Consider the following 25,448-nt stretch of genomic DNA (forward strand, 5'->3'; position numbering starts at 1 on the left):
CTCCGGTACTCGAGGAAGCAGCAGTCGCATCTTTTCACCTGCACAGCGCGATCGCTCAGCGTCGGGGGGTCTGCGTTTTGGGAGGGCACGTTGCCCCCGTCGCTTCCTGATTCTGCTGCGCAGGCACACCGACCGACCTGTAGGAGTCGCTGTCCACAACGTCCGATCCCCACCCATCAGCTTCCCACCCCCTAATACTGCCAATTGTATTGGTATGAACGACCAGCCAAGCTGATAGCAATGCGGAGAGCTGGGCTCGAACCCAGCGTCTCCTGCATTGGTGGTGAGCGCCTTGCCCACTGCACCACCTAGCCGCCTTTTATATGTTTATTTGTATAACCTTACATTGAAACGGCATTAGGAATATTGATTAGATTTAGATGAAGTCATTGAACCGTCTTATTTGTCATCATAGAACATTATAGAACATTTGTGATGTCACAGTATGATGTCATGACCGAACAAACGTTCTAGAACATTTGTGATGCCACAGTATGATGTCATGACCGAACGTTCTGGAACATTTGTGATGTCACCGTATGATGTCATAACCGAACATTCTAGAACATTTGTGTCTCTATATAGTCCACAATTCCACAATTCACAATTCTCAATTCACAAGTCCACAACAGGACTGAACAGGACTGAACAGATAGACTAAGGCCATGGCCACACGTATCTGGATCTCTTGCCAAACGGATATTCTCAGGCTCCATTTAAAAGAAATCCTCCAGACGCAAACACATAAACGCATATAAATTGCTCCAACAAGCATGCGGGCCAGTAGGTGGCGATAAGCGATATCTCAAATACCATAGTGGTACAGAGAGGTCAAGACGATTGAGAAACGATAGGAATTGTCCATTGGTTCACCCAGCCCACGTGACCATTCCTAGCATTTCCATTGGCTTTATTGACATACATAGATAGATTGATATAGCGGAGGATTAGATGCAGTCCAGAGGAAATAACCTATCTAGATATGTCACGATTCAATGCTTTACTTCTGCGCACTGGGCGATGGAGAGATACAATGTCAATGTTGAGATCACAATCTGGATCCGAAGGGCCCAAACGTGGAAGAAAATGTGCATTTTGCAAAAGATCCAGATACGTGTGGACATGGCCTAAACAACATAGATTGAAGCCTGCATTTCTAGACCCGGGTGCCTTGCCTACCGTTTTGCTGTGGAAAGAGTCGGCAAGTTGATTTACGGCTTTCAGGTGTGGAGGAATTTTGTCCTGTGTCGAGTCGGCTGTGATTTTGGAGACTGGGAAAATACAGTTTTCTTACCTTGTAGTAGTAACGTGAATATTTAGGAAAATAGCTTTAGGACCACTTCTGTAAAGAAAGACTTCGCTATGGAAGAGAAAAAAACCATTTGGATATCTTTGTTTTACACTGGAGCGGCTGTGGACATTATTTTTCTTTATCAATGAACGTACTACTCACGAATAAGCAACTTTAACCAGTAGAGTGGAACGTCGGCCCTCATAGTAGTAAGAAAACTCTGTTCCCTTTTTTTTTTAACAAATGTTTTTTATTTTCCCTTTTTTAACATGAAACAAGACAAACAATACAGTAACAGTAATAATCAATGATAAATCACAGGACAATAACAGAAATAATAATAACAATAATGACAGTCTAGTAATTTAATCAGAATGAATGTAGATTAAAAAGACGTAAAAAATAAATAAAAATTAAATACAATACATGGGCTCTTGCTCGCTCTTCCCTTCCCCTGCCCACCCCACCCCCCCCCCCTCAGGACCCCCACATGGACTATACATCCACTACTTCATTTAACATCAGAAAAATACAAATTTATATGCGTTCCTTTATCTTCTCCACCACGGCTACCCAGACTGCTATGCTGGCTTCATTAACACCTAAAATTCATGCAGTGGATATCTCTAGATAAATCACATCGAGATAGGTAAGAACTAGGGATGTCCGATATTATCGGCCGATATCAGCATTAATATGTGATATCGGAAAATATCGGTATCGGTTTAAAATATTTTTAATTTAATTTTCTTACATTTATATAACCTTTATTTACCCAGGCAAGCAAGTAAGAACAAATTCAGATTTTATTTATTGTCAAAAGTATGCATAATGTTGTGTTAATTCCACAACAAGAGATATGTAATGTTAATTACCTGAAATTATAAAACATTTTGGGGTGGGAAACCCTGCATATATCGGTATCGGTTGATATCGGTATCGGAAATTAAGAGTTGGATAATATCGGTATATCGGTATTGGTAAAAAAGCCAATATCGAGCATCCCTAGTAAGAACCCATACCTTCCGGCACATTTTATCCGGTTCAATCCAGCGTGACGCTATCAACTTTTTGGCAGCCGTAAGACCCGCCAAAATGAGTCTCTTTACATGTACAGAGGTCGATAACTGAGAAACATCATTCAACAACAATACAGAAGGCAGTGTAGGTATGGTCAGAGACAACAATTCTGATAATTGAGTGGTTAAATTTGTCCAGAAAGTCTTGACAGGAGGGCATTCCCAATACATATGCATATATGTACCAATAGCACCGTTTGAACACAAGGAGCATCGAGAGTCCGATCTGAGATCCATTAGGTACAATCGTCTAGGGGTCAGGTAAGTCCTATGAACAAAATTAAGATTAATCTGTTGGTGATCTGGGTTGCGTGATGATAGCCGAACATTTTCCAAGACTGCATCCCAATCAAAATCGACTTCCAGGTTTGGGATATCCTTCCTCCAAACCGAGTCTAGGGGAAGGACCTTATATGAGGACGTAAGTAAGTGGCGATAAAAGTCAGAGACGAAGCCTCTCGACGTCTCCTTGTCATAAAAGAATTTGTGAAATCTGTGGTGCTCAAGTGGAATATCTAATGGGACTCCGTGAGCCCTCAAAGCTGCTCTTATTTGTAGATAGAAGAGATAAGTGGAACTGGTGAGGTTAAATTTGTTGAATATATCTTGATAACTGCAGTGACCATGTTCATCGAAGATATCCCCCAATGTGTGTATGCCTTTCTTTTCCCATCCAGGATATCTGATAGGTTGATGTGCAATAAAACTTGAATTGTTATTAAATAGGGGAGAATGCCTGTGCCATTTATGGTGGTTAGTACACTTTTTCTGTGTGTCACGCCATATCCGGATCACATGTGTAATAAGAGGGCCAAATCTCAAGTTGCATTGTTTAATTGATAAGTTGGTGTACACTATATCCTGCAGTCTATGTGGTGCCACTCGGTTCCAAGAGGAAAAAGGAATCAACACGAACTACTGGAGCGCTGAAAGAAGGATAACAACAAAATGTCGGAACCTAAGAAGGTTGAGATGACACAAAGGGTCTATGAGGAAGATGTCCGTCAGGCCATCAATAAGAGGAGAGCTAAGTTAGGTCAGCTAACTGGTCACATGAATAAGATGAATCAATGAATGGATGAGGACGACAACGGTAACTTGGAAGGTGTACAGACAAGATTGGTAGAATTCAACAATCTATTTGGAGAGTTCAGTGAGCTTAATACTTCAGTCCAGGTGGTACTAAGCAAAAACATAAGCAAGACATCAGAAGAGGAGATGAAGAAAGATCAGGATGGATGGTTCATGCCGAAGGCTGACACATTTTACAACTTCACAGTAAAGGCTGACGCATGGATGAAAGAGGTGCATCAGCGTATAGCGGAGTCTAGGAAGCACCAAGATGAGGTCAGGCCTGAAGACAGTGCATCCGGTGTCGTAAAAAGGAAAGGGTCTAGAGCACCATCCACTACATTTTCCAGAACATCATCTGCAAGCGCGCGTCTGAAAGTTGAATTAGAGAGGGCTGAGTTGCTAGCCCAGGCTTCCGCTCTAAAGCAAAAACAACAACTCGATGAACGGGAGGCTCTGCTCTTAGCTACCTCATCTAAGCTAAGAGCAGAGAGGGATGAACAGGAGGCTCTGCTCTTAGCTACCTCATCTAAGCTAAGAGCAGAGAGGGAGGAACAGGAGAGGATTTACAGGTCCAGGCTGCTTTAGTTGCGGCAGAGGCTAAGTTCAAAGTACTGGAAGAGTACGAGGGCCAGCGAGCCTCATCCAGAGTGTCCCGTGGGGATGGAATGAACTCTTACATAGAGAAAAAGAAGCCCTTCGAATCACAAGCTCACGAGCAGGCTACGCCTACTCCTCAGGCCGTAGCGATAAAAGGAGAACCTGCTTACAGTAGCAGCTCCAGAGCACCTGGCGGTGCTACACAGAAGGAACAAGAGTCTCCACAACAAGAGTCCACACGAGCCATGGTGGATTTCCTAGTGAAGCAACAAAACCATGCTACTCTGCCCCCTCAACAGATTACTATATTCAAGGGAGACCCTATGGGGTACAGGCTATTCATCAGGGCTTTTGAACACGGAGTGGAGGCCAAGACAGATGGTAACAGAGACCGGCTGTACTTCATGGAGCAGTACACGGATGGACAGCCGAGAGAGCTGATAAGAAGTTGTCTTCACATGGAACCAGAGCGAGGCAAGGAGGCTCTTGAAAAAGCATTTTGGAAATGGATACAAGATCTCAATGGCGTATATGGCCTACTGGCCTACTATCAAGTCCGATGACGGAGAGGCGCTCCACGCCTTTGGCCTCTATCTCACTGGATGCCTCAACGCTATGGCTGACGTGGAGTACATGCAGGAGCTTGACAGCATATCAAATATGCGTGCCATCACAGCCAAGCTTCCGTACAAGCAGAGAGCGGTGGAGAAGCAAAGCCTATGCTCTTCTAGAGAAAGATCAGAGCAGCGCCAAGTTCAGCGACCTTGCCGATTTTGTCAACCTACAAGCCCAAGAAGCCCTACACCCTCTCTTCGGCAACATTACAGATGGAAACAAGAGCCAAGCTAAGGCTCACAAAGATGAGAAGACATACAGAAATAGCGGCGCTCGGGGAAGCTTCACAACAGCTGCTACAGCAGTCCAGAACCCGGCAGACTAAAAGCAAGGACCAAGGGGGATACACTCTGTGCCTTCTCCAACCCTTGCCTCTTCTGCCAAGGAGAACAGCATGCCATGGAGCAATGCAAAAAGATGAAGGAGTCTCTTCACACGGAGAAGATAGATTTTCTCAAGAGTAAAGGCCTATGTTTCAGCTGTCTGAAACGGGGTCACATGAGCAAGGCCTGCCAAGAAAAGATGAGCTGCCAAGACTGCCAGCTTACCCACCCTACAGTTCTACATATTAATAACAAAGCTGCCTATGATGAAGCAAGGCACAAGAAGGAGACATCGGATGATGCGCCCAAAGAAAATAAGCACAGGGGCAGGGAAGAAGAAGGCGAAGCCAGTTCTAGGGTCAGTGGATGCATCAATGCAGAAACAAGGACCTGCAGAGCTACTGGGGCCGGCAACATCGAAAGCATCTTGGCTATCGTTCCGGTCCACATCAAAGCCAATAGAGGCAACAAGATGGTGGCTACCTACGCGTTCCTCGACCCAGGCAGCAACGTCACTTTCTGCACAGAGAAGTTAATGGCAGCGCTTAACGTCACCGGCAGGAAGACACGTATCCTGCTAAGGACCATGGGAGGCGAGCAGGTCGTGAGCAGCCAGATGGTGTCTGGTTTAGAAGTCTAGCTTGGATAGTGACAACTTCCTAGAGCCACCCAACACCGTCTCTCAGAAGTCAATACCTGCTCGTAAACAGAACATCCCACTGCAAGAGGAAGTCGATAAGTGGCCCTATCTCAGCGAAGTGCAAATACCGAAGATCCAGGCGGAGATAGGCCTTCTCATCGGGATTGACGTACCCAAGGCAATAGAACCAGGGCAGGTGGTACCCAGCGTGGAAGAAGGGCCGTACACGGTGAAAACGCGATTGGGCTGGATCGTCAATGGCCCCCTCAGAGGAGAAACGGGCCATGAAACTACCAGTGGACTCATACAAGTCACGTCCAACCGCACATCCGTGGCCACGCTAGATTAACTTTGGAGTCAACCGTTCAAGAACGACTTCCCAGAGTGTCAAGACGACTGGCTTGAGAAGTCGAGGGATGACATCCAGTTTCTGGAACTGGTCTCACAGTCCGTGAAACTTACAGAGGGACACTACAGCATCGGCCTACCAGTGAGGAACGCAGTCTTCAAGATGCCGAACAACAGAAGAGTAGCTGAACAGCGAATTCTCAACTTAAAGAAGAGGTTCACGAAGAATCCCCAGTTCCACGCTGATTACTCAGTGTTCGTCGACGACTGGATCGCAAAGGGCTACACAGTCAAGGTTCCCAGTGAGGAGCTCAGCCGCAGCTATGGAAAAGTTTGGTACTTGCCACACCATGTCGTGTACCATGCCAAGAAGAAGAGCCGCAGGGTGTTTGACTGTGGGGCATCATTCCAAGGCACCACCTTGAACAACCAGCTGCTACAGGGGCCGGATCTAGCGAATCGAGTGGAGACCATCTTGAAGCTGTCAGAAGTAGGACAGTGGCGGATACTGCAACAGATCCTGCGGACCACGCGTCGAGAGGACTCCATGTGGAATCATTCATGCGCAATGAGACTTGGATACAGGGGCCGGAATTCCTCACCAAGCCCGAAGAGGAATGGCCTCAGAACCCAGAACATCGCGGGGACCTAACCACGGAGGACCCAGAGGTAAAGAACGCCGTGGTCAGCGCTACTGCAGCTGAAGAGCAGTTCGACACAGTTCAGCGGTTCCTGACCAGCACAGGCTCGTGCGCCGGGTCCGTGTCGAGACGAAGACGACTACTTTGGATAGACCTATCGCTAAGATCTGTCTTCTCCAAGAAGCTGCATGAGGCGGTGGTAAAGACCGTCCTCCTACGGTGTGCCATGTACTAGGGACCTCTGGCACCAGGCAGGGTTCGAAATTAACGGGGGCTTGGGGCAAAATGCCCTCGAAAATTGACCAAATGCCCTCGAAAATCAGTTAAGGGGGGCAAGAAAAGCCCACGACAGTTTACTAATTATATATATAATTATGCTCTACAGTGCGAGGATTTCCCTCGTATTTTCCCCTAATAATATATGTGTGTGCGAACCGGAAAAATCATTTACTTGCCGTGTTTAAGATGAGTGAAGATTACAAAACAGCTCCGCTGTTAATAGTTCAGAAACTGGACTGAAATTCAGTTTTTGGGTGGAATGCAAGGAGGGAGGGAGGCGGGGCCCGCTGCGTGTTACAGGGTGCTTGAGAGGTGCGAATGCAGACAGACAGAGAGCTCTGCTCTGCTTTCATCAAGCATGCATAGTGTAACTTAAGTTACACTGCTATCTTAACGTTAGCAAGCTAAGCATCTGCATAGCGCGACCTGTGTAACGTTAAGTAACTTGTGTTCGGCGGGGAAAGACCGTTCCATTTGTAACACAACTTCAAAGAATAACATCCAAATCCGATCCCGATGCGCATTTCCTTCATTCCACAGCGCTGAACGCGCAACGTATTTCATTGATAGATCTGGCCAGAGCCTATACTCACAAACGTTCCAGTGCTGTCTTCTTGATGATTTTAATCCAAACGTCCATTCAAAACTTGTATTATGAAATAATTCTGGGATGTCTGACTATTTCCCTATGCATTGGTGCGAGTTCAGCTGATAGTCCATAGAGTCCATGACATAATAAGTTCATGAGATGCTCTGTTCTTTTGTTGTGTTTGAGGTGGATGTTGTTGCGTGTGTGGGGTTTTTCATGTATCAATTTGAAACAAGCCTCTTGACTGTTGGAATTAGGGATGTTAAAAATAAAATAGCTAATAATATTATTCAATATTAGACATTCATTGATCCAGAGGCAACCGGCTATTCCTCTGCTATTTGTAGATATATCAAGACAACAACACAACTTGCCCTCAGGGACAATCATATTTAATCTATTTAGATAGAGTATGTATGTATGTATGTATTATTTACAGATAATTGAAGGTACCTCAAAACATGAAACCAAGCCATGTCACACATCGTGTGTGTGTGTGTTACTTGAACAATTGTCACTGTGCTCCTAAATTTCTTTGTGTGCTCCTAAATTTGTATTTAGATTTTATTTATTAACATTTTATTTAGGAGCACATGTGCTCCTTGGGGAAAAGGTTAGCGTAGAGCCCTATATATGGAGACATTAACATTACGTTATCAAACATAGGGACGAAGACTGTAAAAAAAGTGTCAACAATGTTTTATAATCTTTATGTAAATTTTCATTATAAAAATGTTGTGCCCCCGAAATACAAAAAAAAGCCCCCGAAAATCAATTAAGGGGGGCAAAAAAAGCCATTGAAAAAAAATGTTAATTTCTAACCCTGGCACCAGGTATTGGTTATCCAGCAGCAGAGACACAGTTAAAATAGTGTTTGGTTTAGCTCCATGTTTTTTAGTTGTTATTGTCTCTAGATTAGAAGTACAATTAGGGGTCGGTGTAGGAGCCAAAGCTATATATTTAGGTTATTGTATTATATGAATGTTTATATGTTTATTTGTATAACCTTACATTGAAACGGCATTAGGAATATTGATTGGATTTAGATTAAGTCATTGAACAGTCTTATTTGTCATAATAGAACATTATAGAACATTTGTTATGTCACAGTATGATGTCATGACCGAACGTTCTAGAACATTTGTGATGTCACAGTATCAGTATGATGTCATGACCGAACGTTCTGGAACATTTGTGATGTCACCGTATGATGTCATGACCGAACATTCGTGTCTCTATATATAGTCCACAAGTTCTCTGGGCATTGTGGTGGGTGGAGGAAGTGGGACTAAGCCAGGTGATCATATGTTCTGACTCGGCTGCTGCACTGATGGCTCTGAGTGCAGGTGGGTCTAAAGCTCGCCCTGATCTCATTCAGGAAATAATGTTGGTTTTATATAGGATTGCGAAGGCAGGCTGTTCAGTGGAGTTTTGTTGGGTTCCGGGGCATGCTGGGATTGCGGGAAATTAGATGGCTGACTCCCTTGCCAAACAGAGCCTGGGAAGGGAGGAAGAGATAGGCATTTCAATGGGAAGAGTAGAACTCGGAGAGAAGATAAAGAAAGGAGTTGAGGCTGAGTGGCAGGCTGAGTCGGAAAAGGGGACCAAGGGAAGGCACTATTTCTCTCTGCAGCCTCGGGTCAAAATCAAGGTGGATGGATATGGGTCTAGGAGCGATAGGGTGAAGATGTGTAGATTGAGGCTGGGACACTGTGGGTTGAACAGTACCTTGTGCATTGTGGGAAAACATCCAGATGGGCGGTGTGAATGTGGAGAGACTGAAACTGTCAGGCATGTTTTCCTAGAATGTGAAAGGTATAGGAAAGAGAGGGAAATCTTTTATAAAAGTTTGGTAGAGTTGGGAGTCTCTTCCTTCTCTCTTAAATTTTTCTTTGGCATGGATAATGAGAACCACCAGCTGATCATAGTCAGTGCTGACATTTTTGCACACGTCAGAGTTGTATCAGAGGATATAGCGTTATTGTATTTATTTATTAGTATTGGACAGGCAAGAGGAGCAGAGAAGAAGGAGATAGAGACGATAGTAATGTGCTTTGAAGATGAGAAGAAGAAGAGTGTAAACAATAAAAAGTTGATTTACCAGAGACCTAACTATGGAAACCAAACCACTAGCGTAGTATAAGAACTGAGGAGGGCAGTAATACGCCATGTTGCATCTACACTGCGGGAAATTCTAAAGAAGAAGAAGAAGAACAGGCAGTGTGCATCTTGAAACAGGCCTGAACAGGACTGAACAGATAGACTAAACAACATAGATTGAACAACATAGATTGAAGCCTGCATTTCTAGACCCGGGTGCCAAGCCTACCGGTTTGCTGTGGAAAGAGCCGGCAAGTTGATTTACGGCTTTCAGGTGTGGAGGAATTTTGTCCTGTCGAGTCGGCTGTGATTTTGGAGACTGGGAAATACAGTTTTCTTACCTTGTAGTAGTAACGTGAATATTTAGGAAAATAGCTTTAGGACCACTTCTGTAAAGAAAGACTTCGCTATGGAAGAGAAATAAACCATTTGGATATCTTTGTTTTACACTGGAGCGGCTGTGGACATTATTTTTCTTTATGAATGAACGTACTACTCACGAGTAAGCAACTTTAACCAGTAGAGTGGAACGTCGGCCCTCATAGTAGATATCGGTATCGGAAATTAAGAGTTGGACTATATCGGTATCGGTAAAAAAGCCAATATCGAACATCCCTAATGAATATAATTAGCTGGGGCTAGAAGCATTTTAGAGTTCAGTCTTCTTTATGTCAGTAATGCTCACAGGGTTCGCACAAGGTCCTTGAAGTGCCTTAACACTTTGAATGCCCAGCAGGGGGCGCACATTTAGTGCTTGAATGCCCACATCCACTTCAATGTTAGCATTAATATCGCCTAATCTATGTTTTAAATTATGGCTATGTGTCTAATCTGCCCGTCGCATTATCAATGACCTATTTCCAGTCAACATTGTCGAAGCAGATTGTTTTTTTATCGGTTCATTTCCGTTTCATAGCATTTAGAAAACCCCTCGTTTTCACAAAAAAAAATAGGATTCCATGATAATCGCCCCGTACTGTAATATTCTAGAACGTTGTCATTTGTCTGCCTATTTATGAATCGTTTTCAAATAAACGCTAGATTATCAATAGTATATGTGTACGTGTGCAACGCTACTGCCGCACGCTGAAAATCGATTCTCTCAGTTCCTGATCGCTCTTAGAGTCAAACAGCCATATCACAAAAAAAAAGAAAAAGCTTATATCCGTGAAAATGGGTCTGATTATCCTAATACTGGTAAAATAGATTCCTTACCTGAGATCATATGGTATCCAAATGGATTATTCCAATTCCTGTTAGCCATTCCGAAAATCAATCCTTTTATTGATCCACCGCGTATACTGTAAAAACACATAATCCCCGCTGCTCTGAGGGTCCAGCATGAAGCTGATTGACCCCGGTTACATGAGTGAGAAGTAAAATGTGGAGTCCGGGTCTTTTTTTCTCATGCCTTTTCATTGAGTCCAATCCAAAAGGGTGAATTACCATCTGGGAGACGATAGGGGGCGCTTTTTTCACATCTGAGCGCCTGGTAGACTCGGTTGATGAAATATGAATTCAGATCGCTAATAAAAAAAAAAGAGAAAAAACGAATATTCTCGTTATGGGCATTCAACCCGTGAGGGGTAAACCCGAGAAAACTCGGGTTGGGCATCCAAAGTGTTAAAGTGCTTGATTTTTTACCAAAAAAAGTCAATGTCTGGAATTCCTTGAAAACAGCCAATTATTTAACAAGGTGCTTAAAAAGTCCTTGAAATTCAAATCAACCATTCTCATTGAAGGTTTTGTTCATCCATGATAAAAGATTTCTGAATCAAGACATTTTATTTTTTTATTTAAAGTGTAACTAATTGTCAGAAATTGGTTTTAATAAGCCATAAATATTGGATCCGAATTTAAAAGTGAATTGGATCCTTTTAAATGCCCTTTTAAAATGAAAAATAGTGCGTAGGAAAGTACTTGAAAGACCTTGAATTTCATTTTGCAATGTCTGTGAGAACCCTGTATTTATGTCAGTACTGCTCAGTCTTCTTTATATCAGTACTGCGTTGTCTGTGGTCTGTGTAATTGGCAACACTGGGTGGTTTCCACAAATAGCACAGTGTTAACGCCTCACATATATCTGGTCGTATGCAGGGGTGCAATCGTAATATCAGAAGTGCCTGTACTCTGTTTAAATGACGCATGCGCATTAGGGCTGCACGATTAATCGATTTTAAACCGAAATCGCGATTTGGAAATTAATGATGCAATTATCAAATTGCAAAAAAAAAAATTGGCAAATATTTTTTTTAAACAATTTTTTTAAATTTGTTTAACCAGGAAGTCCCATTGAGATACAAGATCGTTTTGGGAGAGGGAGGTAAGGGGTTTTAGATTGTGTGTTGTGAAGTTTAGACTTCAGAGAGGGAGAGTAAAGTACAGAAAAAAAGGTACCGTTGGGTACCGGTATCGATTCCCAGGTAAAAAGAAACATTTTCAGGCTTGGTGTCCCGAAAAGACCCACCGCGTAGGCCAGATGCAAGCCGCATTTTACAATAAACCTCCGTGGGGCTGCTTATTTTTTTTTTATTATAATCGCAAATTTTATCGCAATCGCAATATCTGTCAGAAAAATCGCAATTAGATTATTTTCCAAAATCGTGCAGCCCTAATGCGCATACATGTTCCCTCGCGTGCGCACAGAACAGCTGATTATTATGCATAAATAGTAGGAAACATGTTTGTATAGGAAATTACTAGTTTTAGTTTATTTTTTGTAAATATTGCCTTGAAATAGAGAAGCTGAAAAAGGTAGCAGGATGTAGCCTTCAATATATAAAGAAATTATATTGTCAACAGATATGGTTGAAAAACAAACAATGTTTTAAATGTAATTGTAGATACAATATTGTAATTACAATTTCTTTAATTGAATTAACTTAAACTAGAAAAGTAAATACAAACTAAATTAACAATGTATAGAAGGACAGTTTCCTTCTGAAGCACAACTTAATGCCTCATCCTTCCAGTCGGGACCATTTGTCACATAGTGAGAGCTCCACAGCTCAAGCAAACCCCCACCAATTGGTACAGGGCTTGTATTTTGGTTTTGCACTTCTTGTTCTTTGTTATGCTATTGGTATCCTATTGTTATGCAAAGACTAGGTGATAGATAAGTTGCCGGTACTTGGCGCACGGCGCGACGAGTCGAGTGAAAGTTGTGAACGTATTTTTGTGTGTGCACGCGCGTGCACATCCGTGCGCGTACTTCTGCTCAGAAAAGTGCTGGGACAGCATGGTACCGCGTGGGACCACCACTGGTCGTATGGTTCAGAATCTCTGTTTTCTTTCCAGTTCAGCTCTGTAGACTTTAATGATGGAAAAAACAAAAAATGTCAGTCATATACATATATTTCAGTCGTCAGTACCTTTTCTATCTGCTTCTGGCCTTAAAACACACGGCTACTAAACGGTACGTTTTCTTGGTACTACCAGATGATCAGTGAAGCCTTGATCACCACGTAGACATGACTATCTATGAAGCTTGAAATAGGGCTGTCACCATTTCCCCAAAATAAAGTTCAGATGAATTCAAAGTGATATGGATTTTGTTCAAATGATATTAAACCTTTTTGTAATCAGAATCCTCTATTGTAACCCGCTCCATCCCAACATGGCGTAGTTGGATGGATAATGGTCTGGATCGTTGTAATTGCAGAGAGAGAACTTGCAGTGGTAAATGGACTGCATTTTTATAGCGCTTTTATCCAAAGAGCGTTCACCCATTCACTCACGGCAGAGGCAACCATGCAAGGTGCCAACCTGCTCATCGGGAGCAATTTGGGGTTAAGCGTTTTGCTCAAGGACACTTCAACGCGCTGCCGGGGGAGGAGCGGAAATCGAACCGGGTGTCTGCGTGGACAGCAGATATTTTTTTACTTTCACTTAGTTTTACCTTCAAGATTCAATAGTTTTTATTTCAAACCACAGTGTTAGTTTGGCTACATTTTCCATTGTCCGGCAAAACAACATTTGAAAAAAATAGATGAAACAACAACAGCTAGAATCTGCACACAGTTTGAAAAGGAGATGGAAGAAGCAAGGCTTATCCGTTTCCATCCCCCATCAAATAACTAATTGCAAGATTACATATATTTCAGCAAGTACAATACGATACAATTTACAATACACAACATATGATACAATACAATTGGCAAATACACACACACACACACACACACACACACACACACACACACACACACACACACATGTCACCCTTCCCCTCAAATCGTTCTCATACAATAAGTTGGACTTCCTCTCTGGTATACTTTGCGAACACCATCTTTTTAAACTTCCTCTTTAATATACTTATAGATTTACTGGATTTGGTCTCCTCCTCCAGATCATTCCACAAGGTAACTCCACACAGAGAAATACACATAGCCTTCCTGGTTGTTCTTGAAGATTGCTGTTCCAGTTTGAGTTTCCCTCTAAGGTTATATCTTTGGAGTCCCGCTCTCTCACAGAACATGTTCTGTATCTTGTCAGGAAGGCAGTAATGTATGACTCTGTACATGAATTGGGCGGTTTTGTAATCCACCAGGTCCTTTAATTTCAGGACTGAAACTTTTAAAAACAAATAATTTGTATGTGCTTTATAACTCATTGGTTACAATCTTGATTGCTTATTTTTGGAGCATAACCATGTGAAGGAGAGGAAGAGGCTCCAGAGACGCGACACGTTGCACAACGATAACGATTTGGAAATATTTCTGATTAAACTGCAGCAGAGAAAGCTCGACTGGAGAGGAGCTCAGAGGACCAGTTCAGACCAGCGACAGTATGTTTGACTGGAGAGGAGCTCAGAGGACCAGTTCAGACCAGCGACAGTATGTTTGCACAGTATGTGATCAATACGCCACATTGATCTGTCCGTCAATGAACAGATAGAAAAGTGACGGAAGGTATTACTGTCCGTTGGTTTATTTTAAAATTTCAACCTAACGTCAACAGTGAATGAATGAGAATGAATGAGAACTTTATTAACAGATTGCAGAATGGGTACAGTACAGTACAGCTCAATACATACAATTGTTAAGGGGATGCAGACCAGAGAAAGACTTTCGTCTTGTTTACATCAGGGTCCCCCATTTTCAATTCATCGTAACATATATGACATACATGACATACAGATAGACAGTACTGCTACATCTATACATTTATGACATACCAGATTTGCAATTACAGTACTGTTTGTGATACAAAAAGAGTCCAGAAAGAAAAGAGTATATACATTAGGCGTAGAAACTGTACATTGGATTGGGTAGGTGGGGGACTGTACATTGGAGGTGGTTGGGTGGGTGGGGGGGGGGTTGGGTAGGAGTGGGGGGGGGGGGGGGGGGGGGGGGTTGGGTAGGAGTGGGGGGGGGGGGGGGTGTTGGGTAGGAGGGGTGGGTGGGGGACACTGTACAACTGTACAAACAACACTGTACATTGGATTATTGACAAGACCATACTTGGTAATTTACTGTACATTGGAGGGGGTTGTGTTCGGACATTTACAGGGGCCAGTTTCGAGTTGCAGTCTCCCTTAGGTGTTTTTTGAGAGTGTTTTTGAAAGTGGGTAGTGATTCACATTCCTTTACAGCTTTGGGTAGGGCGTTCCACATTGATGTGGCATAATTGCGAAACGTGTTTAGTCCCTTGTTTGAGCCGAATCTGGGTTTAACATGATTTGTGGAGCTCCCTCTGGTGTTGTGATCGTGGTATTCACTGACCTTTGGGAAGTATTTTGTCATGTACATGGGTACCACTACCTTGGTTGTGTAGTGTATCTTGTAGACCAGGCCCATTGCAAGTTGCTGTACTCTGTCGTCTACTCTAAGCCATCCTAGGTTGTCAAAGTGGGCAGGGGTGAGGTGGGTTCTAGGAGTAAGGTCAAGCAGTAGTCTGACCAGTTTGTTTTGAGATGTTTGTAATTTTGTTTTTAGCGCCTTTGAGGTGCTTTGGTACCATGAGGTGCAAGCATAGTCGTAGTACCCTTGAATGAGTGCTCCTGCTAGAGTCTTCAGGGTATTCTTGTTTACCAGTGAGGAGATCCGGTACAAGAATCGTGTTCGTTGGTTGACTTTTTTTATTACATTGGATGCCATTTTGTCACAGGAAACACTGTCTGTCCAACAAATTGATAATGAAAACTAATAATTGAAAATGAATTAACCCTTTCACTGCCACACTACAGAAAGTTAACCCTTTACTGTCGGTTAACCGTCTGTAGTGTAATAGTAAAGGGTTAACCTGTATTGTCGCAGTGAAAGGGTTAACCGTTTGGTAGTGCGATAGTGAAAGGGTTAACAGACGTAGACCGACAGACACAGCGGATCAATGTAGCCACATGCCGTTAACCCTTTAACTGTGACAATACAGAAGGTTAACCCTTTCACTGCCACACGACAGAGGGTTAACCCTTTCACTACCACACTACAGAAGATTAACCCTTTCACTAAGGGTTAACCTTCTGTACTGTCATAGTGAACGGGTTAAAGATCATATTCTGGGACTCTGGAGAGCAGCTTACTAAATTGTTAGTGGGACAAGCCTGATCTGCAGAGCTCCGATTTAGAATTCCATCACGTCGTTACAGTTTTTCTTTTTATCAAATATATATTTTTTCCAATTTATACATAAAACAAGGCAATACATTAATAATAATAACAAGACCCCACACTACCACAACAATAATAACGACATTAGCAATAATAAAAATAATAATTACACAACATAAAAACCAACTTATACTATTACAGACACCACAAAAGACATCACAAAAGACATTTCCTCCCCCACCCCAGGACCCCTGGACCCCCCAGGACCAACACCCCAACCCCGCTCCGCTGCTAGATAGTGGCCTTTACTTTCTCGGCCGCTGCGACCCACAGCTCAATGTTGGCCTGTCCCACCCCTTCAGTCAGCCTACCGAGCACATCACAGCACAGAGACCGCCCTCATCAAGATCACTAATGACCTCCTCCTTGCTGCAGACTCCGGACACATCAGCCTCCTCATCCTTCTCGACCTCTCCGCGGCGTTCGACACAATATCCCACTCAGTCCTCCTCAAATGCCTCTCCGACAACCTAGGCATCACCGGTACAGCTCTGTCATGGTTTCATTCATATCTCACAAATAGATCTGTTTGTCAGCGTCAGCGGCTCATCCTCCCCCCCGGCCCCAGTCAACCACGGTGTCCCCCAGGGCTCTGTGCTGGGTCCCCTACTATTCACCATTTACATGCTCCCCCTCGGTCAGATTATACGTCACCACGGACTCAACTTTCACTGTTATGCTGATGATACTCAGCTCTACATCAGCACCTCACCATCCTCCCAGCTCCCCCCACAGTCTGTAGTCAACTGCCTCCATGCTATAAAAACCTGGATGGCAACCAAATTACTTAAACTCAACAGCAAAAAGACAGAGCTCATGGTTGTGGCCCCCAAGGCACTGCTCGGGAAGGTTGGAGATCTCCTCCACGTTGACGGCTGTTCCATCTCCCCGTCTCTCGAAGTCCGTAACCTGGGCGTCACCCTTGACTCCACACTTTCATTTCACTCCCACATCAAATCTGTCACCAAGTCTGCCTTCTACCACCTCAGGAACATCTCCCGTCTCCGACCCTCACTCTCAGACTCTGTGGCTGAGACCCTGATCCACTCATTTGTCACCTCCCGGTTGGACTACTGTAATGGAGTCCTGTTCGGGGTACCCAGCAAAGCCCTGGACAGGCTCCAGTATGTCCAGAACTCAGCTGCCAGGGTTCTCACTCACACCAAGCCCTGGCAGCACATCACCCCCACCCTCATCCATCTCCACTGGCTTCCAGTCAGGTTCCGCATCACCTTCAAACTCCTGCTCCTCACCTACAAATCCCTCCATGCCCTCGCCCCCCGGTACCTGTCTGATCTCCTCCACCAGTACACTCCATCCCGGAACCTACGATCCTTTGATCTAGGTCTCCTCTCCATCCCTCGCACCAGGTCACGGACTTTTGGGGACAGAGCCTTCAGCGTGGCGTCCCCTACCCTCTGGAACTCTCTCCCCCCCCCCCAAATCCGCAACGCCCCAACCCTGGACACATTCAAATCCGCTCTAAAAACACACCTCTTCACCAAGGCTTTCCCCATCAGTTAGTTTTAGATTAAATTAGGTCCATTATCCCCTACTTTCCCTCATCCCCTCTTCCCCCTCCCCCCCCTACTTTCCTTGCCCTATTTTTTGTCCTGATTGTAAAGCGACCTTGGGTTCTATGAAAGGCGCTATATAAATTTGATCTATTATTATTATTATTATTATTATTATTATTATTATTATTATTATTATTATTATTATTATTATTATTATTATTATTATTATTATTATTATTATTATTATTATTATTATTATTATTATTATTATTATCCCAATTACATGTGCAGTAGATATTTCCATATAGATGACATCCGGTAGTGTCTGAGACCAATTAATCAGTGTGAGTTTCTCAGGTTCATTCCACCTCATAGCTATCAGCTTCTTGGCTGCAGTAACGCCCCCGCCAGAATGATTCCATCACGTCATTACAGTTATCAAATCAAATCAAATTTATTTATAGGGCCCGACAACACACGTTAATGTCCCCATGGGCCGTACAGATCTTCTTTAAACAAGTCAAGAAGAAAACATAACAATAAGTCAAGAACAGAACAAGAACACCATAAGGTCCAAACATTTTTAGATGAATGCAAATAAATGAAAGAATGCAAGCACTCCCAGACATACCGCACGCGAAGGTAAGAAAAAACTCACTAAAACCTAACAATAGGGAAAAAAGCTCCACAGGCAGTGTGGAGGAGAGAAACCTTAGAAGGGCCATTCAAGGGGGGATCTCCCTTCTTAGATGTTGGTGATAGTAGTGTTGCAGACGGACAGTTGGTAAGCATGCACTCATGTGTGTAGTGGAACACAGATGAGTGCATGCAATAGCAACTGTACATTTTGAAAAATTAAAGATAGAGCTAATAGCGATAGCAACTGAACATTTTGACAGATTAAAGATAGAGCTGATAGCGAATCTATTTGAGGCACAGGGGCGGCGCAAAGAGGGTCACGTCCTCCCCGTCTTAGTCAAGGGACATTTAACACTCCGGTCGTTGCTCAGGGACAGCCGGAGACAGGGAGATAGGGGGCGGCGCAGAGAGGGTCGCGAACTCCCCGACATCATCGCGGGACATCCGGCACTCCGGTCACCACTACGAGACCTCCGGAGACAGGGGGGCACGCAGAGGGGGTCGCAACCTCCCGGCCTTCGTCACGGGACGTCCAACACTCCAGTCAACACTCCAGGACAGCAAGTCATAGGGAGACAGGGAGACAGGGAGACGGGACAGGCGTTAGACAGCTCATGAGATTGTAGTAGGCGGACATAGCAATAGATACAAGTGGTGGGCATATATGTGAATGGAGTAGATATATGAATTAGGCGTATTATGTGAATAGAATAGAAGTACTTAACCCAGCAATGAAACCGCGTTGACTGTTAATCTGTTAACAGTGTGTTAATACTGTTAATCAGTTGACAGGACCACGGACAGACGGCGGTGAATAACTGATCCAAGGCCTCGGAGGTGCATGTAGAGCAGTCACTACAATCAGTTGTAACCTTTAATATTTCACCAGGTTGGAACTTTGATTTGAAAAGTCACAGCCCTAGAATATCTAACTACGGTATCTTGTTAGTGAACGTATTTTCTTCTTCTCCTGGGTTTGTTTAAACAGAAGGTCGAGCAGCAACATCAGTGGCTTCAACAGTGAAATGTGTCCCGACGATCAATCGGTGAGTCTCTTCTCCAGCCTCTACTGTACTGTTTCGAATATTCGGTCTTAACACTTTGATTGCCAGCGTGGCGTGCACTATTTATCGTTGAATGCCACCACCCACTTCAATGATAGCGCTCTAAACGCATAATCTATGTCTTAAATGATGGCTATGTGTCTAATCTGCCCGTCGCTTATCAATGACTTGTTTGCAGTCAACATTGTCGAAACGGATTGTTTTTTAATCAGTTCATTTCCGGTTTATAGCATTTTGAAAAGCCCTTGTTTTCTTGAAAGTTTCAGGAAAATATATAGATTCCGTGATAAACGGCATTTACTGGAATATTCTGGAATACACAAAAAACATTGTCATTTTTCGGCCTATTTATGAATAGTTTTCAAATAAACGCATATGTGTACTTATGCACGCTAGAGAAGCGATCTGAAAAATATATTCTCATTTCCTGATCAGCACACACACACACACACACACACACACACACACACACACACACACACACACACACACACACACACACATGGGGCAAACACTGATATATAGGTGAAAACAGATCCGATTACCCCAAGACTGGTAAAATAAATTGCTTACCTCAGATCAGATGTTCTCAAAAGATTATTCCAATTCCTGATCGCCATTCCAAATATCGATCGCGTTTATTGATTCAGCGCTGGGTACTGTAAATACATAATCCACGTTGTTTTGCAGTTCGGCGATCGGTCTCTTCAGATGGCTTGACGGAAAAGTAAAATCAGACTGGACCCCCCCCCCCCCCCCCATCAGTCTAATCCAATGGGGTGCAGTACCACAGGGAGAGATGATAGGGGGTGGTATTTTCCCAATGGAGCTCAGAGAGTCTGCAACACTAGCGTGAGGCTCGATTGATGAAATATGAATTCAAATTGCTAATAAAAAAAATACGACAAACAAACGCTATATAGCGTTGGTGGCATTCAACAGTCGGCATGAACTAACGACAAAGTTGGGACTCAAAGTGTTAAGAACAGTAGACTATTCGAAAATGATTTTGGTCAGTCATGCACATCCCTAATGGTAGTAAGTCATACTGGCCAGCAGCGTAACTAATAAGAGTAGGTAAGGGATATGTACAGATATAGGTATAGTATCTACAGATTTGTAAAAGGAGTATGTACAGACAGATATGCTACATATATATGGTAACAATAGATATACTGTATATATATGGTATATACAGAATTATTGTACATGCTATTATTGTACATGCTATCATATATCAGTATATATGTAGACTATAGTATCGGGTAGGGGTGTAACGATGCATCGATTAATCAAAATGCATCGATTCTAATGTGTTCGATTTGATGCATCGATTTGAATATGTTAGAATCGATTATAATCTAAATTAATCGTAATACATTTTTATTTTACTTTTATTTTATTATTTGTTTTAATGTTTTTTTGTGTGTTTTTATTGACCTATAGTCCATTCATGCTGAGTGAATCAGTTCCCCCAGCCACATTTGTGTATTAAAATCTTTTTGGGGAATTAACTGATTCGATTCGATAGATTTTCAATTAATTTTCAATAAATTTTCTATCGAATCGTGGTCAAATGAAGAGATTTCATGATGCATTGAAATTGATGCGTTGCCTGAAGAATCGTATTCGAATCGAATCGTTGTGAGGTCGAATCGCTACACCCCTAGTATCGGGTAGTATCATGTACAATCGTCGTTTCTGTAAATGAGGGGAAACCTCAGAAGCTTACGATTTTAAATAAAGGTTGAAATGAAAATCGTTGTTCCCCTGTCGGTCGGTCCTCAGCTCAACGAGGAGCCGCTGGCTTTGAACCCGGAGTCGCCCTCTCTGGACCTGGTGCCGCTGAGGACCCGGCGCTGCCGCATCCCCGACAAGCCCAACTACTCCCTCAACCTCTGGAGCATCATGAAGAACTGCATCGGCAAGGAGCTCTCCAAGATCCCCATGCCGGTTAGTGTGACCACAGAGCCTGTTAGTATGACCACAGAGCCGGTTAGTATGACCACAGAGCCTGTTAGTGTGACCACAGAGCCTGTTAGTGTGACCACAGAGCCTGTTAGTATGACCACAGAGCCTGTTAGTGTGACCACAGAGCCGGTTAGTGTGACCACAGAGCCTGTTAGTATGACCACAGAGCCGGTTAGTATGACCACAGAGCCTGTTAGTGTGACCACAGAGCCGGTTAGTGTGACCACAGAGCCTGTTAGTATGACCACAGAGCCTGTTAGTGTGACCACAGAGCCTGTTAGTGTGACCACAGAGCCTGTTAGTGTGACCACAGAGCCGGTTAGTATGACCACAGAGCCTGTTAGTGTGACCACAGAGCCTGTTAGTGTGACCACAGAGCCTGTTAGTGTGACCACAGAGCCTGTTAGTATGACCACAGAGCCTGTTAGTATGACCACAGAGCCTGTTAGTGTGACCACAGAGCCTGTTAGTATGACCACAGAGCCTGTTAGTGTGACCACAGAGCCTGTTAGTGTGACCACAGCCGGTTAGTGTGACCACAGAGCCTGTTAGTGTGACCACAGAGCCTGTTAGTATGACCACAGAGCCTGTTAGTGTGACCACAGAGCCTGTTAGTGTGACCACAGAGCCTGTTAGTGTGACCACAGAGCCTGTTAGTGTGACCACAGAGCCTGTTAGTGTGACCACAGAGCCTGTTAGTGTGACCACAGAGCCTGTTAGTGTGACCACAGAGCCTGTTAGTGTGACCACAGAGCCTGTTAGTATGACCACAGAGCCGGTTAGTGTGACCACAGAGCCGGTTAGTGTGACCACAGAGCCTGTTAGTGTGACCACAGAGCCTGTTAGTGTGACCACAGAGCCTGTTAGTGTGACCACAGAGCCTGTTAGTGTGACCACAGAGCCTGTTAGTGTGACCACAGAGCCTGTTAGTGTGACCACAGAGCCTGTTAGTGTGACCACAGAGCCTGTTAGTATGACCACAGAGCCTGTTAGTATGACCACAGAGCCGGTTAGTATGACCACAGAGCCTGTTAGTGTGACCACAGAGCCTGTTAGTGTGACCACAGAGCCTGTTAGTGTGACCACAGAGCCTGTTAGTGTGACCACAGAGCCTGTTAGTGTGACCACAGAGCCTGTTAGTGTGACCACAGAGCCTGTTAGTGTGACCACAGAGCCTGTTAGTGTGACCACAGAGCCTGTTAGTATGACCACAGAGCCGGTTAGTGTGACCACAGAGCCGGTTAGTGTGACCACAGAGCCTGTTAGTGTGACCACAGAGCCTGTTAGTGTGACCACAGAGCCTGTTAGTGTGACCACAGAGCCGGTTAGTGTGACCACAGAGCCACAGAGCCGGTTAGTGTGACCACAGCAGCGTTTCCGTTAGCCGGTAATTACCGGTATTTGACCGGCATAATATGTTGAAGTCCGAATATTTAAATCTCTCCGGTCATAATGTCCGGTGAAAATAATTCCTCTAAGCACAATTTTATTATTTGAATTGTATTCAAATAGGCAAAAATTAAATAGTTCTATGCGATGAACGAAACAATCATTACATTTGTTTCATTGTTGCTTCACTGATAAAGCGCGGATGGCGCCGCTCAGATGTGAATCTTTTTTTCTTTCTTTTTTTGAGCCTGTCTGGCCAGCCACCATAACGACAAACAGGTATACGAGCGAGAGAGAGAGATGGCCAAACAAGCTAAGCTTAACAAATATTTCATGAAACCAAGCACAAGCAGGTCTAATAATAATGACAACGAAGATGAGTCTTCTGAAGTCACAGAGACCGCCGATGCCGTGGTTGCTCCCGCGGAAAAGAAACAGAAATGTCGAGCGTTCAGGCCCGAGTGGAAAGTTAAATTCTCCTGGCTGAGGTGCGACATTCCTAATTTAGATTATAATCGATTTTTTTTTTTTTTTTTTTATTATTGGTCTTTTTCCCCCTCCATTTTCCTCCGATTTTCTCCCATCCCAATGTTAGTCGTATGCCAATTCCCAGTCCCTTCCTGGTCGCTGCGCTTTACCCCCCACAGTCAGATCATTTGGGAGAGTGGAGGCTACCACGTGCTTCCTCCGACACACGTCCAGCCAATCACCGCTTCTTTTCACCTGGCAGCGCGGATTCTCATTGAGAGGGCGTAGCGTGTGGGAGGACCACACTATCCCCCTCACGTCCAATCCGCGCTTAGCAGGCGCCCCGACCGAACTGTAGGAGTCGCTGTTTACAACGACCCGGACCCACCCCGCCAGCTTCTCCCACCCTCTGATACAGCCAATTGTATCAGTGCAGACGGCCAGCCAAGCTGGTGACAACCCCGGAGCTGTGAGCTGGATTCGAACAGGCGAACCAAGCTCACAGCTCCGGGGCTGGTGACGAACGCAATCTCCGCTCAACCACCTAACCGCCCCGATTATAATCGATTCTAACATATCTCCTTCCTCCCACCTTCTCTCCTTCCTCCCACCTCCTCTCCTTCCTTCCTCCCACCTTCTCTCCTTCCTCCCACCTCCTCCTTCTCTCCACCTCTCCTTCCCTCCACCTTCTCTCCTTCCTCCCACCTTCTCTCCTTCCTCCCACCTCCTCTCCTTCTCTCCACCTTCTCTCCTTCCTCCCTCCTTCTCTCCACCTTCTCTCCTTCCCTCCACCTTCTCTCCACTTTCTCTCGTTCCTCCCACCTCCTCTCCTTCCCTCCACCTTCTCCACCTTCTTTCCTTCTCTTCACCTCCTCTCCTTCCCCCCACACCCTCTCCTTCCCCCCACCTCCTCTCCTTCCCCCCACCTCCTTTCCTTCCTCCCACCTTCTCTCCACCTCCTCTCCTTCCTACCACCTTCTATCCTTCTCTCCTTCTCCCACCTTCTCTCCTTCTCTCTCCTTCCTCCCACCTTCTCTCCTTCCCCCCACCTCCTCTCCTTCCTCCCACCTTCTCTCCACCTCCTCTCCTTCCTCTCACCTCCTCTCCTCTCTCCTTCCTCCCACCTTCTCTCCACCTCCTCTCCTTCTCTCCACCTCCTCTCCTTCATCCCACCTTCTATCCTTCTCTCCTTCCTCCCACCTTCTCTCCACCTCCTCTCCTTCCTTCTATCCTTCTCTCCTTCCTCCCACCTCCTCTCCTTCCTCCCACCTTCTCTCCACCTCCTCTCCTTCCTCCCACCTTCCCTCCACCTCCTCTCCTTCCTTCCACCATCTCTCCTTCCTCCCACCTCCTCTCCTTCCCCCCACCTCCTCCTTCCTTCCACCATCTCTCATTCCTCCCACCTCCTCTCCTTCTCTCCACCTTATCTCCTTCCTCCCTCCTTCTCTCCACCTTCTCTCCTTCCCTCCACCTTCTCTCCTTCCTCCCACCTTCTCTCCACCTTCTTTCCTTCCTCCCACCTTCTCCACCTTCTTTCCTTCTCTCCACATTCTCTCCACATTCTCTCCTTCCCCCCACCTCCTCTCCTTTCTCCCACCTCCTCCTTCCCCCCACCATCTCTCCTCCCCACCTTCTCTCCTTCCTCCCACCCTCTCTCCACCTCCTCTCCTTCCCCCCACCTCCTCTCCTTCCCCCCACCTCCTCTCCTTCCTTCCACCTTCTCTCCTTCCTCCCACCTTCTCTCCACCTCCTCCTTCCTCCCACCTTATCTCCACCTCCTCCTTCCTCCCACCTTCTCTCCTTCCCCCCACCACCTCTCCTTCCTCCCACCTTCTCTCCACCTCCTCTCCTTCCTCCCACCTCCTCTCCTCTCTCCTTCCTCCCACGTTCTCTCCACCTCCTCCTTCTCTCCACCTCCTCTCCTTCCTCCCACCTTCTATCCTTCTCTCCTTCCTCCCACCTCCTCTCCTTCCTCCCACCTTCTCTCCACCTCCTCTCCTTCCTCCCACCTTCTCTCCACCTTCTCTCCTTCCACCATCTCTCCTTCCTCCCACGTCCTCTCCTTCCTTCCACCATCTCTCCTTCCTCCCACCTCCTCTCCTTCTCTCCACCTCCTCTCCTTCCTTCCACCATCTCTCCTTCCTCCCACCTCCTCTCCTTCCTCCCACCTTCTCTCCTTCCTCCCACCTCCTCTCCTTCCTCCCACCTCATAT

The 25,448-nt window shown here is 44.9% G+C and overlaps 1 protein-coding gene across 1 annotated transcript in view; it reads left to right on the top strand.

Annotated features, from left to right (window-relative positions):
• Positions 1-25,448, top strand: part of LOC311227029 (oxysterol-binding protein 1-like) — a 117,602-nt gene that overhangs the window by 47,418 nt on the left and 44,736 nt on the right. Inside the window, exons 8-9 of the mRNA XM_084312536.1 lie at positions 19,332-19,389; positions 21,196-21,360. Coding sequence (XP_084168662.1) covers positions 19,332-19,389; positions 21,196-21,360 — 223 coding nt within the window. The remainder of the gene's footprint in view (positions 1-19,331; positions 19,390-21,195; positions 21,361-25,448) is intronic.

This window comes from Notolepis coatsorum (assembly GCF_963971535.1).
Source record: "Notolepis coatsorum genome assembly, chromosome: 4".
NCBI classification, from domain to species: domain Eukaryota; kingdom Metazoa; phylum Chordata; class Actinopteri; order Aulopiformes; family Paralepididae; genus Notolepis; species Notolepis coatsorum.